At 37.5% G+C, this 19067-nt stretch overlaps 1 protein-coding gene across 1 annotated transcript in view; it reads left to right on the forward strand.

The window, feature by feature from the left end:
• Positions 1-19067, forward strand: part of mmp2.S (matrix metallopeptidase 2 S homeolog) — a 75775-nt gene that overhangs the window by 36578 nt on the left and 20130 nt on the right. Inside the window, 4 exon segments of the mRNA NM_001087228.2 lie at positions 3403-3576; positions 6789-6944; positions 13174-13309; positions 13600-13736. Coding sequence (NP_001080697.1) covers positions 3403-3576; positions 6789-6944; positions 13174-13309; positions 13600-13736 — 603 coding nt within the window.

Consider the following 19067-nt stretch of genomic DNA (forward strand, 5'->3'; position numbering starts at 1 on the left):
GCCAACTTAAATATATCGCAAGAAATGGACAAGCAATCCCTGTTTTGTTTAAAGGGGAGGTCAATCTATATCTTAATATATTGATAGTGGTTTGAATGCAGATGACCTCTTAATCTGGTCCTAAAAGCTTTACAGAGGGAACTTTATATTAGTATTAAGCTTCTTTCTCTCAGCTCTCAGCACTATCCCATTGACCTCCACTTTGTGTTATTCACAAGGGCAAGGTGGTCCTCTGCACTCAGCCTAACCTTCTAATTGTTATTTCTGATTACCACATCAAACAGGAATTGTGCTCCCTTCCCTGTGTCTGAAACCTACCAATGCAAAATAGGAAACCTACATACCCCTGATATCATGAGAGTTCTCAAGTATGACTTTTCCAACACTTTTCAAAAGACAAACGTCCTCCCTGTCCGATTTGAACCACCTCACAAGGGGAATAAAGCTAGTTCAGCCTCCATCAGTAGATAGATATTAGAAACGATTTTCCTGGCCTATTCCTCCATGGGAAGGTGACTCCCTTTCTCTGTGTCTAACCATTCCACACAAGCCCTAAGTGCCTCATAGGCTGAAACCAATCAAGTCTCGGCAGATGAGATATGCTGCATGGCCACTTGTTCATATGTTTATAAAGCCTTTGGCTGCAAAGTATTAGAAGCAGCAGTTTTCAAGTTTGTGAGTTTTTTAAGCCTGTAAACTTTTTATGATTGTATTCAATCAAGTTTTTTACATTCAATTTTTTTCATAAATAAGCAAACATTCAAGTTTTTTTTAAATTGTGAGTTTATTCCAATTAGAAAAAACTCTAAACCTCACAAATTAGATTTTTAATAAATAAGACCATTAATGTATATTAATATTTTGAAGAGTAGTTTTCCTAGTAGTTTTTTTTCTTATTACTGAGGAAAACACTGTTATCCCTATGTTTGAGAGAATAATTTCTTAAATGTACCGTATTAATATAGACAAGATACTGTTTTTCAAAACATGTTGCCAATTTACTGAAGTCTATGGGGAATATTTGATTCATAATCAAAGCAAATTTGTGTGATAGCTTCCAGGACTAAATATGACACATCCAGGATTAATTCTATAGGAGAAGGTGTGCTCACCTTTGTGTTCTGTTTGTTGTGTTATTGTGTTGTGTTATTGCTAGTAAAAGCTGTGTAAGAACCCAGAGCAACACAATGTGGATACAGACAGACTGCAAAGCATAGCACAGACAGGGTGCAGGCTGAACCTCTCTACCCATATTCCAGATTATATCATTGTTTGGCGAATTCGATTTGCTACTTCACTCCCACTAACACTGTGCACATTCTTCCAGAGAAACTTCCTTGCCAGTCCTGTATAATTAACAGCCTCCCTGGATTCTCCAGTTTACCTATGGCAATAAATGTAACATCTGCCTTTTCCCTGACCCCATCACAGAGTTCTAAATTAACTTTTCCTTTCTTTCTCATTGCTGGACTCTTTTTAGGGAGAAAGAAACACAACATAATACAAAGATTTATTGAAAATGCCTGTCAATTTTATGCACCCTTTGTGTAAACTTATTTGTGCACAGTAGATAATATATGCAGTTTGTGCAAATCAGTTGCACAAACAATAGTTTAATATCATATCTACAGTATATCTGACACAGTGGGCCAGATTCAATTCAGTGAAAAAAATGTTTATCATCTGAAAACTCATGGGGAGATTCAATTTGAGATACAATTTAATTCAGAAAAACTTATCTCACTGTTCATCCCTTAAACACTCTATTAAAGCCTATGGGAAAAAACTTGAATTGAATGAGAAGAAATGTTTTTTCTCCAATTGAATTTTGTTCACAAATTTTCACATTAATATTATTTGTTCTCATTGAATTGACTCTAACCCAGTATTAGTAAACGGTTAGAAAACTGTCTGCAAGTTTGACTATATGGCTCTCAGTTATGAGGTTATGTATTAAACCAGAGGTTCTGGATGCATAGTTGGTCAGAATGCCAAAAAGTAATTTTAAATAGCTCTACCATAATTCCTTAAGTTTGAGGCATGCACATTAACCCTGTTAACTCAGCACACTGCTTGGGGGTCATCTTTGACCTGTCCTTCTCCGTCTCTAATCATATTAATAATACTGCCAAAACTTTTTGCTTCTTCCTGCACAATATAGCCAAAATACACCCATTTCTTTCACAAACAGCAGCCAAAACATCAAGCCATGCCCTTATCTTATCCCATTTAGACTACTGCAATCTCCTACTATCCGGTCTTCCTGACTTTCGGTATGCCTTACCCTATGCACTTTTTCATCTCTAATTTGTTCCTGTATGCCTTACCTTGTGCACTTTTTCATCTCTAATTTGTTCCTGTATGTTAGCCTCCCATCCACTTAGACTGTAAGCTCTATGGGGCAGGGACCACCTTCCCACGTGTCTCTTACCACATAGCACTTAATCTCTTTGTCCTGACATGAATTCTGTGTATAATTATTGTGTGATTTGTCTTCCCCATGTATACTTTTATATATTGAACATGTGAGCATTGTGCAGCGCTGCGACTCCTTAACAGTGCTTTACAAATAAGATTATACATACATACAAGTGAGTGTTAAGGCCTCATTTTTGGCAAGCATGATGTATGTAAATACCTTTTCATTTTACAAAAGCTATTACTGTGTATCTTGAATTGTGAAGGACTATTTGCCTCATTTTGTATCTTTTTAACCCCTTTTTACCTTAACTTTAAAGTTTTTTATGTTTGCAAGTCTGTTTGCAAGTTAGGATTTATGGCTTTGAATTATACGGCTCTATCTGTGTTATGAAACCAGTGGTTTTTGTATGCATAGCTGGCTGCAGGGATTTATCTGCTCATAGTTTTTAAATTGAGCCTTTCATTTTTGGTTTTGAGGCAGTACTATGCACATTTTGATCAATGTTTCACTGTATACAGGTCTCTACAGCTCTGTTAAGCCCTTCTTGCCCTAGTTATCATGTTTTTTTTGTTTACCAACATATTTTTATATATTTTAATACATTCACAATTTAGTTTTTTAGACATCTTTTTTTGCAGGAGTGGCAGGAATAATACTCCCAACAAATGGTTTTGGGTCATTTGCTGCTGACTACAGAGCAGAGAGTAGCCCATGGCCTATTGTTCTTTCTCCAAAATGAGCTTCCTCAGCATTCAGTGGTGCTTGTGTATCATAACAGTTGAGCGTTGAGTGTCTGAAACTAACTCAAAGCAGTAATAATATTGAAGAAATTGATGATTAATTAAGATATATACATAATTACATTAGGTATAAGCGTAAGTGATAAAAACATCTGTTTAAGGAACTAATATTTTAAATTTCTTGTGGTTGCAAGCCATGTCTAAGTTTCTTTGTTTCTACTTCTACTCTCTATTGGTAAGCATTGTCCACTGTTGGAGGAAATGCTGAAGGTTCCCCATGTGTCTTTCCTTTCACCTTCCTGGGAAACAAGTATGATTCGTGCACCAGCTCTGGTCGCAGTGATGGAAAACTATGGTGTGCATCAAGCAGTAACTATGATGATGATCGCAAGTGGGGATTCTGTCCTGATCAAGGTATTTACAATAAGGGCATAATTGCGGGGATTTAAAGTAAATAAAACTTAATGCCACTTGCATTTGAACATATATTTAGATAGCCTTTCAATGAAGAAAAAACTATAAAGATAAAATGTTATTTTACTTCAATAAGTAAATCTTGTGGTTTGTTACCAAAAATGTTCTCAATGACCATTTTAATAGAGTTCTTAAGGAGTGACACACTAAGCACTCTTCAAATTAGTTTACTAACGTTTGTTCTTTGTTTTACGAATATGTAAATATGATCAATATGACAAAAATAGACAATACCAGACTGGATGTGTTTTTTTCAAAACTGTTTGTAAAGAATAGGTAAAATGTCAATTATGCATTTTTTAACATCTGGTAAAATATAATGTAAGAGTGAAATATTTTCCTGCCCTCTCCCTATTGACATTATAGTATTAAAACAACTGTAAAACCAAAAAAGTGTATTAAAGTAAGTATTGTATAGTTTACTGTTATCTTGTACTTTTAAAACTGACCTGCTTGCTTTGGTAATGCTACTATAGTTTATATAAGCAAGCTGCTGTGTATCCATGGGGGCAGCCATTCAAGCTGAGAACAGATAAGCATGGTAAAAAAAACATTCTACACTACAGAGCTTTTCTGTTATCTTCTGTGTATCCTGTGCCTTTTCTCCTTTTTTCCAGCTTGGGTGGCTGCCCCCATGGCTACACAGCAGCTTGTTTATATAAACTATAGTAGTGTTTCTGAAGCAAACACACCAGTTTTACCAGTGCAGGTCAACACTTTATTATATTTTAAATACTTTGATACACTTTCAGTTTTTGTTGTTACTGTTCCTTTAAGTATGGTCTGCACTAAGGGTATGATTTATCAAAATTTAAGTTTGTGTTTCCTTCAAGACTCAAGAAAAAATGCAGCGAAAAAAACCCATTAATATACTCTTCAAACCCTGAATAGTCTGTATTTATTAAAGAAAAGACCACAAAAAGTAATAGCTGTGGGTTCAGTAGAAGTCAATAGGAATTGCCTGTAACTATTTTCTCAATTCATTCAAACATTTGAGTTTTATTAATTGTTAATGTAACATTGTGATTCTCGCTGGCCTTTATTCTGTCATGTTAGCTATTAGCTCTGTGCAGGCCTATTTATTAAACCTCAGATTTTTCTGGTCGAGTTTTTAAAGGGAAAAAACCCTCAAGTTTTTCAAGAGTATTATGCTCTGAAGGTGCTAAAAATGTGAATCTGACAATACTCCAGCAAAAACCTGTTGAAATAATGGTCACATTAACAATTGGAAAATGTTTTTTAGCTTCAGGATTCTCAATAGTTTCAAAGTGTTTGTGCTGGTTTTTGTCCGATAATCCAATAAATTTGAGTTTTCAGGGCAACATTTTTTTTTAATAAAGTGAGAAAAAGTCAAGTTTAAGTAAATAGGCCTCTAAGTGTACCAACGTTAAGTCATACTGCTGGAGACAGGATAAGAGGACTATAGTAAATGTTTTGGAATACTTAACTCATTGCACTAGTTAAGCAAATGGTTTAAACCTCTGTTTTTAACAATTAATCAATTAACCTGTCACGGATATTCTGAACCACTGCCAGTGTGCATTTAAAGGGATACTGTCATGGGAAAACATGTTTTTTTCAAAATGCATCAGTTAATAGTGCTGCTCCAGCCGAATTCTGCACTGAAATCCAATTCTCAAAAGAGCAAACAGATTTTTTTATATTTAATTTTGAAATCTGGGGTCTAGACATATTGTCAATTTCCCAGCTGCCCCAGTCATGTGCCTGCCATGTAAATCCGGCCCTGAGTGCTACATAGAATATGGTTGTGTGGCAGGCCCCAAAAATCTTGTCTCCCTAGCATACCTCCCGACATATTGGAAATAGAAAGAGGGACATAAAATTTTGGCTCGCATAGCACGGCATTTTTTTATATCATGCACATTTTTTGAACACATCCCCTAATTACCATGTTCATTTTACAAAATGATTATCATTATTATTATTATTAACATGTATTTATAGAACTCCAACATATTGCTCAGCGCTGTAAAGTAAATGTGTATATACCACTTAATTTGTCAGGTTATGAAAGTTTGAACACATTTCTGTGTTTGTTACAAAAGTATCTAAGTATCTATTCTGGGCGCTCTGCCAAAAGCCAATTAAGTTAGAAACTTTGTATCTTTTTCTGACTGTTCAGTGCAGGAGATGAAAGAGATAGTCATAACATTACAAACCAGGGACTGCGGGCTGACCTGCGAAAAAGTTGGGAGGTATGCCCTAGGCCCTAGGCCCTAGAATTATTAATTTTTTTTACACTAATGCTGAGGAACACAAAACTCATAGATTTTGAGCCAAAACTACCAAAAAAATGTTTTTACCTTTCTGAAATAAAGACAAATGTGTCGTGAGTGTGTCTAGCAGGTTATTTAACTATGTGTGGCTGATGTATTGATTTATTCAACCTCCTCAAGGGATCTTATGGTGTTCATACACAGAAAAGGTAATACATCTACTATGCAACATTGGTCTTTATATAGGAATAGGATGTAAAAGTGACATATAAAAAGTAATATCGGTCTTTATAGGAATAGGATGGGAAAGTGACATGTGCAAAGTAATGACAGGCTTTTCAGCATATGCATAATCAACAGTGGCAAGGCAGTGTTTTGTTTGGGTTCACATAAAGAACCTTTCTTTGCAATGACCACTTCAGTGAAGTACATGTACCTACATTTGCACTCACATCAACTCTTGTGTATGCCTTTGCACTTCACATCAACTCTTGTGCATGCCTTGCCAACAGGTCAGTCCTAGTGGCTTTTTTGGAAACAGAATATGGTAAAACATTGTCAAGCACAATCATACCGACTTCAAAAACCTTTTTCATAAAACCAGCATTGTCTTAAGCTAATTTTTAGGGGATAGACCAAGATTCAAGCTGGCAATGCACAAGCAAACACTTAAAACCAGGTTATTTTAAACCACACATAACTGACTACCTGTGCTGCCTAATAACTGAGAGGCTGCTGTACATCTGGTGTTGATTGAGCTTCCTCATAACATACTGCTGACAGAAATTGTATTTCCTTACAGTGATCTTTTTTCTATGAATATTTACTGCAATGATCTTTCTTAATACTGATGCTTAATGGTTCTCTCATATGACATTACCAAAAAATAAAATAAATTTTCATCATCTGCTTTAGGTTACAGTCTTTTCCTAGTAGCTGCTCATGAATTTGGTCATGCTTTAGGACTAGAGCACTCTCAGGATCCTGGAGCATTAATGGCTCCAATTTATACATACATAAAGAACTTTCGGCTTTCACAAGATGATATTACTGGGATTCAAGAACTCTATGGTAAGTGTCAGCAAAGTTACCCGCATCCAATATGGACTTCTCTTCTAGAATTTAGTTATACGTTTTAAACTTTTTATTCTATTTGCAGATGTTCCTTAGTAAACAAACTAGAAAGATAACAATAACAAAGCAACAATAAAGGTTCCGTTTCCTGAAAGAAATGCTGCTGACCTTTTAATACAATTACTTATTAGTATAGCTGCTTAAAAATGCTATGTGATTCTTTAGTGAAAAGGGGAAATTGTACCATGCTTTTCTTTTCCTGGACTAACTTCATATTAGTTAGTAATTTATTAAAAAATACTACTGATTCCTGCAGTAGTGATTCCTGCTAGTTACAGGTAAAAAATAAAAAATATTTGTAAATTTTAAATGCACGTCTAGATGTCACTGCACTCCTCACATTTCCCCACCATCCTGTCTACAACTGTGTAGCCAGTGCATGGACATGAGCATCAGGTCCCCTATTCTGGTGCATAAACAAGATTTTAGGATGATGCAAAGCTTGCCATTTTAACAGTTTTTAAAAATGATGCTCTCCTATGAGCTCTTATTGTAGATTCCAAAAGAATGAAGAAAACAATATTTAAATAATTATATAATGTAAATAAAGTTATTTTTGTTTAATAAACACAAAAGAAAGGAATTTGGAATTATTTCTAAGGATGACAGGTTCCCTTTAAAATATTATTCTTGGACTTTGCATGTATTTCCAGTCCAAGTATTTTGCCTGATGAAAGGACATCTAATTCTAAGCAATTATCAATATTACTTACACACTTCTTAAACATTTTCAATTATTTGAAAGTTATTTGGGAATTTCTATTGCCACTTGGTATTAATAGCAGCTGTGTGTCTCATTACTGCTATTAAAACAATAAGGTTCATTTACCTTTCTACAGGGTGAAAGTGGTTAAGGTTTGACTGGTCCATCAGGACATCAGGAAAATTCCAGACGGGACCAGGTTTTAAGGATGGAATAATATATTTTTCCATGGGACTCAAAGTGCTTTTACAGCAATTAAAGCAGTCATCACAAATCATTAAATTATTAATGCTGATGCAGTCAGATCTGTATTTGTTAAGGAAAGGGGAGCAGAGACCTGCAACAATGCCAACTGCAGCCTCTTTTTCCACTATACGCACTGCGTTCTATAATGAAAATTAGCCCTAATGTAGCAGAAGCTAGCCATCCTCCAACCACTAAACACCAAAAATGTGCTAGCGACGCCTTCGCCGCACTTCGCTAGGCAAAGTTTCGCCAGGGTGCTGCTAATTGACTAAAATCCGAAGTTGCGTTCAGGGAGGTGAAAGGTAGAGAAGCTGCACTAGCGTTATTTCGTCAAGCAAAGCGAAGTTAAGCTAGCGATGCCTAATTTGCATACAGCGCCAAGTTAAGGTACAATGGACGTATATGTAGCAGCAAATACATTACACTACACAAGCCTGGGAAACCTTCATGAAATAAAAGAGTTGTTATTTTGTCCTATACATGTGCCCATATGTAAGGAAATGTAGGGGGGCAGCCTATCACCCTTAAAAAAGTAAAAGACGCCAGCGTTTTTTGGGACTTAGAAATTTTTTTAATTTTTTTTGAAGCAAGTCCTACCTACTCTATTGCACTTCGCCTGGTCTGAGGTGGCGAAGGCAAGTCTGGCGCAAGAGGCAACGTTCAGTAAAATACGCAAGTAAGTGAATTAGCGTATGTTATGTTTTGGGTAGCCGTGGATGAGGAGAGTGCTTTATTAGCAGAGTCATGCAGGCATTACACAACAGTAAGCTTTCACTTTCACTTTTAAGCTGACCGGAAGTATGCACAGTATGTCTTGAGCACAGTGACATCTACAGGGCATTTGAATGAACACCACATATTCCCCCTATAGTAGGAAAGCATTTGGACAACTATAATAAACAGCAACATTATGTATTCATTTTAAAGCAATAATATACATTATTCATATCACATAGTCCTTGGTCCATGCAGGTTCTCTGATTCTCTCAGTACATCTTGTACTGTAGGTTCACTTTCCTCAGGCCTATTGCAGTTGACATCAGGAGTAGGAAAATGTCCTTCATCAAATGGAGCTTCTCCAAAGTCATATCTAACAGGAGCAAGACAACTTGCATTCCATATGCATCCATCAGACAGTTCATATGTGTATGGTCCTCACTGGCGTCTCACTTCAAGTGGTGTAGTAAATTTAGATTGTCCTTGTTTCAGTATTCCTGGTTTCTTAATTCTGACTAAAGATCCAGGCTGAAAGTGTACTTCTCTGGCACCACGTTTTCTGTCAATATAAGCCTTGCATTTGGTTTGTTGACGTTTCACAATGTCAGCAGTAGATGATTCTGTAGGCACAGTATTTTGTGGATGTTTGATGTCTGCAACATGTAACTTAGTGCGCATCTGTCTGCCATGTAATAATTCAACTGGAGATGATTGGGTTGTTTCATGGCACATTTCTCTGTAGTTATGTAGGAACTCTGTTGTAAATACTTTCCAAAATTTCCCAGTAAGATTTGCTGTCTGTAGTGTTTCTTTCTTTACAGAGCATCTGTAAAAGGACTGACAATATCAATAGCAAGTTTTTCCCATGCTGAATCAGGAAATGGTACTGGTTTTACAACTGGTCTCAACTTAACTTTTTGTACAGAGTTCTTTGCACAACCCAGTGAAGTGTTGCTTTGTGGTGAATTTTTAGACACTGGCTGTGTGGCAGGCACTGGTGCTGTAGTAATGAGACCACCAACTAATTGTAGGTTTAATGCAGCAAAGAGATCCCGTCCAAGTATAGCTGTACCCTTTTTCACAATGTAAAAGTCAGATTTTGCAGTATTTGATTCAAATTATACAGTCACTGGCAAGCAACCAAGCACAGGGATTGGATTCTTTAAGTAACTGACCAGTTGCAGGGAAGGTGCAACAAGCGGATCTTTTGCAAAGTATTTCAAGAAAATATCCTTTGGTAGTAAAGAAACAGCTGAACCTGTATCAAGCATCAGGTTAATGGAGTGTCCCTTGTCAGTAGAAGCAGTACTGACACTGACAGTGCATATAAACTTGTCTGGAATAAATGTACCAGCTTTATCCCACTTAATACTGTAACATTTGTAGTAGTGACTTCATCAACATCTTTAGCAGAACTACGGCAGATCTTAGCAAAATGTCCTACAAAATGTGCATTTGCAGCACCATTTAGCTTTTGCAGGACATGTAACATGGTTTGCAGTGTGTTGTGTTGAATCACAGCAAAAGCAGTATTTTTCTATTTGTATTTGCTGCATAGTTTTGCAGTGTAGGTGAATCCCTTTTCTTAGCACTGTATTTTGCCTGTGACTGTGCATTATTATGCCACAGTGCTTAATTCACAATCTGTACATTCCCAGCAGTTCCCTGACTGAGAGTTTCAGCATCTGCCACTGCTGTTTCAATTTGGCTAGCAACTGTAATAGTCTTTGCAAGGGTTAAATCCTGCTCTAGCAGTCTCTCTCTAATGCGAGGTGAGTTTGTTTTTTCCACTATTTGGTCTCTTAGCATTTCATCAGGTAACAACCAGCTCTCTCAAAGCTTCTACAAACTGTTCTGTGGATTCGCCATTACGCTGTCCACGTTGGCGGAATTTATATCTTTCAGCAACCACATTTACTCTTGGCATGAAAAGTTCTTTATAGCAGTAACAGCAGTTTAATAAGTATCATCAGGTAATGGTAATGTATAGAATATATACTGTCCCTCTGCCAGGGCCGGAACTAGGGGTAGGCAGAGTAGGCACGTGCCTAGGGTGCAAAGCTGGGGGGGCGCCAGGCACGCGCCTCCTCTGTCGCCTACCCCCAGTCCAGTGCCCGACTCTTTACGGTTCTTACGGATACTTGCGCTTCTGCGCATGCGCAATACATTTCTCTCCGCATGCGCACATTCGCACTAATTCGCACATGCACAGAAGAGCAAAAGAAGGAAAAACCACCGCTTTTCTTGCGCATGCGCACGCGAGCGCCACCTTGCGCATGCGCACTTGGGCTAAATCGGCGCTGCGTCCGCCGGCTTGTGCGGCGCGGCCCGGCACTGCCCTCTGCTCCCAGGCAGTGAATAAGTAAAGCACGCTTTCTAGCAGCAGAAATCTCCCCTTGGTCAGCAGCAATAATGTAATTTTCAAACATAAGGATCCAAGCAGTAAAATGTATGGTAGGCTCACCAAGGTGTGGAAGAAAAGATGCAGGCTGCTACAGATGTAGAAGAGCCATCCTTGTTGCCATTTGTTATGTTTTGGGTAGCCAAGGATGAGGAGAGTATAACAGTGCTTTATTAGCAGAGACTCATGCAGCCATTACACAATAGTAAGCTTTCACTTTCATTTTTAAGCTGACAGGAAGTATGCACAGTATGTCTTGAGCACAGTGACATCTACAGGCCATTTGCATGAACACCACAGCGTAGTTACGCCCCTTCGCCATAGCGCAACTTCGCCTGGCATTAGGGTGCGAAGTAGCGCTAGAGTAGGTCCACTTCGCTAGCAAATTTACGCCAGCACCCGTAAGTAAATCGGCGAAGTGGCAAAATTACGTCATGCTGGCGTATTTTCGCTAGCGTTAGCCACTTCACCCTTTAGTAAATTTAGTAAGACTCCAGATGTCATAGTGCCTTTATGCTTCTTTGCAGGTTTGCCATCATTTGCTACATTATTTTAGTGGTCAGAGCCAACACTACAGAGAGCAACCTGGGACAGACATATTGCTTTTAATATCAAATACTGTACATAATATTTTTAATATTAATAATTTGATAAATAATTTAAAGTTTTAATGAAAATATATTAGAATGTACTGCTGAAAATGTATACAATTATGCAATAGTTTTAGATACATTACGCTTTAGAGTAAAGTAAGTACAAATTCTGTGGTGGAACTTCTTAAAGGAGAAGTGCAATAAAAACAGCCATATCTAGTTGAGAAAAGTTGAAAACTACCGCTGAAAATGCATCCATCTGAGATAAGTTTAAAGCAACTAGACTATCTCAGTTTAACTGAATGGTAGGAAATTTCATTTGGACTGAAGAATCTTCTCAGATGAATGGTGAAACAGCTACCAATATTAATAAAGAATTATATACCCCTAAAATGACACCTTGTAAGTATGGTTTTAAATATTTTTGAATAGATTTTCAAATAGTACACACCTTGGGGTTGCACCTCTTTACTTTTATATATAAATAATACACATATCCTAAACTGTTATACAAATGTTTAAAATGAGCCATACCGTATGTTAGAAAAAATTATAAATATAGAAAGAATAATTAATACCAGTATCAATTGTCCCCAAGATTTATCTTGATTTGTCTCAACATCTATGTAAAATGGCACAACATTGTTTTAACTTGATATGTCAGCATAAAAATCGCCGAAAAAACAAGAAAAACCAGTAATGAACTCAAAATATGAAAATATGAAGTTGTTTTCAGTTGAAGGCTAGAAAGGCTAGAAAATGGAAAGCAGGTTGAGTGGACCGATCCTGGCAACTCTGCCACCTGCGCTCACTTCCCCTGCAATTACCTTATTGGCCAGAGGGAGGTCCAGAGAGGGGTCCATGATGCCTCCACAAGGGGGTCCAGGATGCTATCTCAGAATTTGTGCTCTATGCATTAATAGAGCTGAATTTCTGTTTTGAAACCTGGAAAATTCAGCAACTAAACGTATAGGTTTTTATACTTCCATTAAAAGGGCAAGTCAAGTCCATAGTGATCTTAGCCCATTTATTAAAGTCATAGATCTGTGCTATTTCACAAAACAGTTAGTCAATTACAGATTGTCCAAAGGCATAGATGAATAATGCACCTACATACCTGAGCAACCCAAATGTAGAAATATTTTGATTTGCATGGGGGCCTGTTAAATGCAGGTGTATACCAAGATCTGTAAACGGCATAATTTACACACAGTATATATAGGTTGCCTCTAAATGTCCTTTTTACTTTTGAGCAAAATGCTGTTTGGCGTTAATCTGCTATTGTCTTTTGTCTTGTGCTCATTATTAGTATTCAGCTATAATTCAATATTTAGATGATATTTTGGCAAAGTTTGCGCAATACAGGAGAACATTAAAATTGCTATACATCTGAATATGATTTCTAACAATATACATACTTCAATTTACTTGTATACATAATTCAATTGTTAATATATGTTACTATGAATATAATTTCTCCATTCACAATATGTATTTTTGATCTAGGTCAGGGATCCAAGGAAAAACCAGGTCCTGGACCTATCCCAACAATGGGCCCTGTTACCCCTGATCTGTGCTCTAAAGATGTTGTACTTGATGGCATGTCTCAAATAAGAGGGGAAACATTCTTTTTTAAAGACAGGTAAAAAGTAGCTAAAAATCCATCTTGAATTCTGTTGTTTCTAACAAGCTTCATCTGTCGCTGTTTAAGAACAATTTACAATTACAATTACACAGTTGTAGAGGGTTGAAAAAAAGACCAAACATTTGTATTCCTAAATACTAGTTCATCAAGTTAAAAAAAACCTTCTGAGGCTGGATCTATTTTGACTCAGAACAGGAAAAAGTTAAATTATGTGGGTCATTCCTGACCTCTAGATATTTATTTGCCCAGCATTTTAAATCAGTCCTTTTGTACATTTTTTTTTCTAGATTTATATGGCGCACTCCAAACATAAGAAATAAACCATCAGGACCTCTACTTATTGCTACCTTCTGGCCTGAGCTACCTGATAAGATTGATGCTGTTTATGAAGAACCTCAAGAAGAGAAGACTGTTTTTTTTGCAGGTAATACAAAGTAGCACAAATGCCAAATCCAACTTATACAGCATTTTTTTAAGTAATGCATACAGTAGGTAAACATACAGTATATGATTAGTATTTTATTATAAACAAATTGTTCAGGTCTACAAGTTTCCAAGTTGTAAAAGAGGGGGTTCTACATTTTGGCAGGGTCATGTAATCAATCTTTTAGTGGTTTTGGATATTGGTTCAGTTTCAAATCTTGTGGTACCACAAGAATACAAACAATATTTGGGAGTTTTTAATTATTGTAGTCTGACTAATGTTATCCAAGGAATTTGGAACATACAATATTTGTTCAGTAAGACATATCAAGACAGCAATCCAACATCATTTAAAAGTACCTTTTTCTTATTTGCACCTGGTACAAGTGTCTGGGATTTCATTATTTATATAGTGTAATCGAAGCAGGATATTGTAAGCCCTATAAAAGATACTGTATATAGCTGAATCATACAGAACCTGTCATTTGGTGATACATATTCCCAGTGGCAGATTAAGGACATGTGAGGCCCTTAGGCTACACTTTCCACAGAGCTAGGGTGCCATGTTTGTTTCGGCGTGATCCGCATCATGTTTTTTTTTTTTTTTTAAAAGGATGCCAATTTCATGTATAAATACCCCAAGGCACAGTGACAATCTCATCTATGATACCCCCAGAACTTATAGCGCAAGATGTATGCAGTGGCAATTTCAAGTTTCAGGCAATATTTTTAGTGCCCCTTTTAACTTTTTTAATCCCTCCACCCCTGGTAGTTACACCATGTAAGGGGACTCATATAAGGTGAATAAAAGGTGGGAATGTAAGGGGAATAATATAAGGGGAATCATATAAGGGGAATCATATAAAAAGGTGAATCATATAAGGGCAATGCCCTATACTGGGAAGGAGACAGAAGACAGACTGGCAATATTCCTATAATTTGGGGCAGACGCAGCAGCAGCTCAGGTATTAGTGTCAAATATTGGGAGGAATAAGAACGTCTCTGTTCTGTGCCAATCACAATGCGGGGCTGATCCAGAGACTAGAGAGTCCCTATTCTGCCCCTCGATCCACAAGCAGCACCTTGCCAGCACCCCCATCCCTCCCGCTCCTTCTGCTCCTGCCTGATAAGCTGCTGGAAAATACATTATTTTATTACGGAAAAATTAAAGTTTTTTGCTGGTGTTCCCCTTTAATATGAGGCAGTCTGTGTCACATGGAGCTCAGTGGCCTGTGGCTGGGGTGGCAATTCTGGCCCCTGAGAGAGAGTGGGGAGGGAGAGATAGAGGAAGCCGGCGACTGAAGGTTAAGCCTGCCTGAGCTCCATACACACAATCACCAAGGACTCCTGCCTGAGAGAATGCAAATGCGCACACGGATCCATGCCCCCAGCAACTGTAATCTATAGGCATGCCAGTGTCCGCTAAATTGTGCCATCTGCTTTGCTAAAAAACAGACACTATGGTCACATGGCTCCCTAAAGCTCTACTAGGACGCCCACCAACTTCCACCTTGGTGCGGGAAAGTGCTGCTACTGTGGCAAATAATGCGCGCACTGACCTACCTCCCTAACGCAACCTCGCTGCAACTCTGGTCGCTCTAGCCAAACTGCCACTATAGCAACCAACGCTTGCAACGGACACATTTTACTGCTGATGCAACGAGCCTACTGATTGGCCCTTCTTTTAGGGGTCACTATCTGACAACACCACTTTGGGGCCCAAGGCTAGCCTATGTGTTAATCTGCCCCTGCATAATCCTGCCGTTACTCACAGGACCCACAATCCATTCCCATTTATGTTGTGTCACTTCTAGAATGCACACCCTAACAGTAGCATATAGTATTGATATAAGCTCTCCAAGTGAACCACAGTACACATATATACACATTCCATACCATGGGCGGAGGGAGATTTTTTTGTTTGGGGAGACTAAAGGTGTCCATACAAAACATGGGCTGACTTAAAGGGGTTGTTCACCTTTAAGAGTGAACTTTTAGTATGATGTAGAGAGTGATATTCTGAGACAATTTGTAATTGTTTTTATTTTTTATTATTGTGGTACTTTGAGTTATTTAGCTTTTTATTCAGCACCTCTCCAGTTTGCAATGTCAGAAAACTGGTAGTTAGAGTCCAAATTATCCTAGCAACCATCCAGTGATTTGAATGAGAATATGGAATATTAATAGGGGAGGGTCTGAATAGAAAGATGAGGAATAAAAAGTAGCAATAACAATAAATTTGTAGCCTTATGGAGCATTTGTTTTTAGACGGAAAAAAAAGAAGGCAAATAATTAAAAAACATATACAAAATAAATAATGAAGACCAATTGAAAACTTTGCCATTCTATAACATACTAAAAGTTAACTTGAAGGTGAACCACCCCTTTAAAGTGGACCTAAAAATAATTAATTAATGTAAAAAAATGGTCATCTGAGCACTTTTGAAATTTAGTGCATTATTCTTTTTTTATTGGTTTCTGAGATTTTAACTCATTTATACAGTTATCTGCTTATAGCAGACTTCAGCTCAGCAGCTCTCTATGAAGCTCTCTTTGAGTGTCTAAGACTTTGATGTTTATATATTTTCTGTGCACGTCCTGGATCAACTTAAAGGAATTGTTCAGTGTAAAAATTAAAACTGGGTAAATAGATAGGCTGTGCAAAATAAAAAATGTTTCTAATATAGTTAGTTATTTAAAAATGTAATGTATAAAGGCTGGAATGATTGGATGAACATAATAGCCAGAATAATAGCCAGAACACTACTTCCTGTTTTTAGCTCTCTTGGTTTACAAGGACTGGTTACCCCGGTTACCAGGCAGTTACCAATCAGAGACTTGAGGGGGGGCCACATGGGTGATATTTGTTGCTTTTGAATCTGAGCTGAATGCTGAGGATCAATTGCAAACTCACTGAACAGTTATGTACCATGTGGCCCCCCTTCAAGTCGCTGACTAACTCAGTTATAGAGCTGAAAAGCAGGAAGTAGTGTTCTGGCTATTATATTAGACATCCAGTCACTCCAGCCTTTATACATTACATGTTTGGCTAACTAACTATATTAGAAACATTTTTTATTTTGCACAGCCTATCTAATTACCCAGTTTTTATTTTTACACTGAACTGTTCCTTTAAGGATTGCTAGCGCTATGATGAGCCAAATGACTGATATTAACAATTTAAAAATGTATATCTCTACTAAACCACTAAAAATAGAAGCAGCATGATTAAGGTTATTTTCCCTTTACCAAATACCAACTGAAAGATTAATCACTTTGTAATTTGGCCATTCACATCATATGGATGGTTTAAAGGGGACGTTTACTTTTAAGTTAAGTCTTTATAAGGTCTAGAAACTTATTTTCATTTGAAAAAAAAGGAACTAAAAAGTAGATGATCTTTGCAAATTTAATTCATTGCTGTTTTTACTTTCTATTGCTTATCTGCCTGTTTATGTTCTTACTCATCTTACATGCTGACACATTTTTTTTTAGAAAATACTGCTGTGGCATGGAGCGGCCAGTTACCAGGAGTGGTAAAAAAACCTCTGATAACTTTTGAGAGCTGAATTTCCATTTTTTAAAATAGTGCTTGCTGCACTAGTGATGCGGCCACCCTCGACTCGCTCCAACGCTAGAAGTTAGAAGTGCGGAGCAGGAAAGGGGGCAGCAGCAGCCCCTGAAACGTTCCTGAATATAATGCTTTTCATTCATAAACATTTGGGGATTTGGCAAGAGAAGGGGAATTATGTTCTCCACTATTTGCCAGAGGGCAGCCATGCTAAAACATTTACATTAAAGTAACAGCATTTATGCATGTAAAACTGTATTACGAAAGCTAAACTGTGGGTGGATGTAATGCAATTATAAAGCAAACTGATTTGTGGTCAATAATTACTTTTTTAAACATGTAGTTGTTTATACCAACCAAAGTTGAGTCTAAAGTCTAAAAAGAAGTGGGAATAAGTTAGCCCCTGACCCCCTATTCCCTACTGTGTTACTGCCACATTTCTTGCATACCAACATCCTACCCCTGTAGTGATTGCACCATAAAATATGATAGTGACACCTACCAGGCACTGTGATTTGGCAACAAACAGGGCAAGGATCACATCAGCAGCTGTTGGGCAATGGATTGAAGTGAACAGCTTTAGCCACTGCTTATTCCTTTAGCTCTCTTTAGATCTATGATGTCACCTTTTCACCCGTTCCGACTTCTGTGCCTTCTGTCTTCCTGCCTGCCTAACTTTGCCTGCATTAGGAAGATGTTATTTATGACGGAGACAAACAGTAAGACAGGCAAACTGTTTTACTGCTAGAAAAACAGACATTGTCCTGCAAGAAACAGGCAACGTGTCAATCTTAACCTTACTAAAGCAACTTTTTTTTTTAATAACTTTATTTTTTAATGTAACAGAGAGGTTTGGGGAGGCTTATCCTCCCCAATCCTTAATGAAATCTGCCCATGATAAGGCCATAAACCTGACATTGCTGCATAATTGGTTCTCTGTATCATTTTAGTTTGCCAAGTAGAAATAGATTGTTGAGGATCACACAATTGTTGTAGAATGCAAGTGCAAGTGCTCTCTAAGTTACTGAGGCCTATACAGTCCTTTCACTTTTGAATGTTATCTATTATCTATTGTCTGCCACATACAATGCTGTTTTGGCACCTAACCCTAGAAAGTTGAATAACACATTAAAGCTCCAATCACGCTAATACAATTAACACCTAACTTCATGACATACTTGTGGATTATGATGTGTCCTTGATCAAAAATGTGCCTATGGTATGTGACGTAGCCTTTCAAGAGGTTGTTTCTTTAACTGTGCCCAAAGCTGTGGTAAAATAAGCTGAAAGAGTAATTAGCTTCTAAAGAGAAAGAAAGACAACTTGAACAGTGCCAATAAAGAGGGGTAAAACTTTAGCAAATGCACTTCATGCATCTTTATGCATCCTTTCTTCAGAGTCAGCATAAACCAACATAGTTGAGTTCTTAGTTCTAAACTGACAAGGAGGCTTGCTGAGATCTCAATCAGTCATATATAGATTGCATAAAGAGAGAAATATATATTAGTCTATACTGTGTAGAAAAGCCCAAAATGGGAATCTGGAGCAGTGCATACATCTAAAGGCTAAAGCTATAAAGCATTTTCAGGCCCAACTAACAACCAGTCAGAGGAAAAGTTTCTGAATGATCAGAACTTTAAATTCAAAGCAGAGGTACCCTGCAAAAAAACAGTGTGCAGATGTTGCAGGAGGGACAGCACCTAATCACAGTATTCATCATCATCATCATCATCATTTATTTATATAGTGCTGTCAAGATAC

The sequence above is a fragment of the Xenopus laevis genome, chromosome 4S (genome assembly GCF_017654675.1).
Source record: "Xenopus laevis strain J_2021 chromosome 4S, Xenopus_laevis_v10.1, whole genome shotgun sequence".
NCBI lineage: Eukaryota > Metazoa > Chordata > Amphibia > Anura > Pipidae > Xenopus > Xenopus laevis.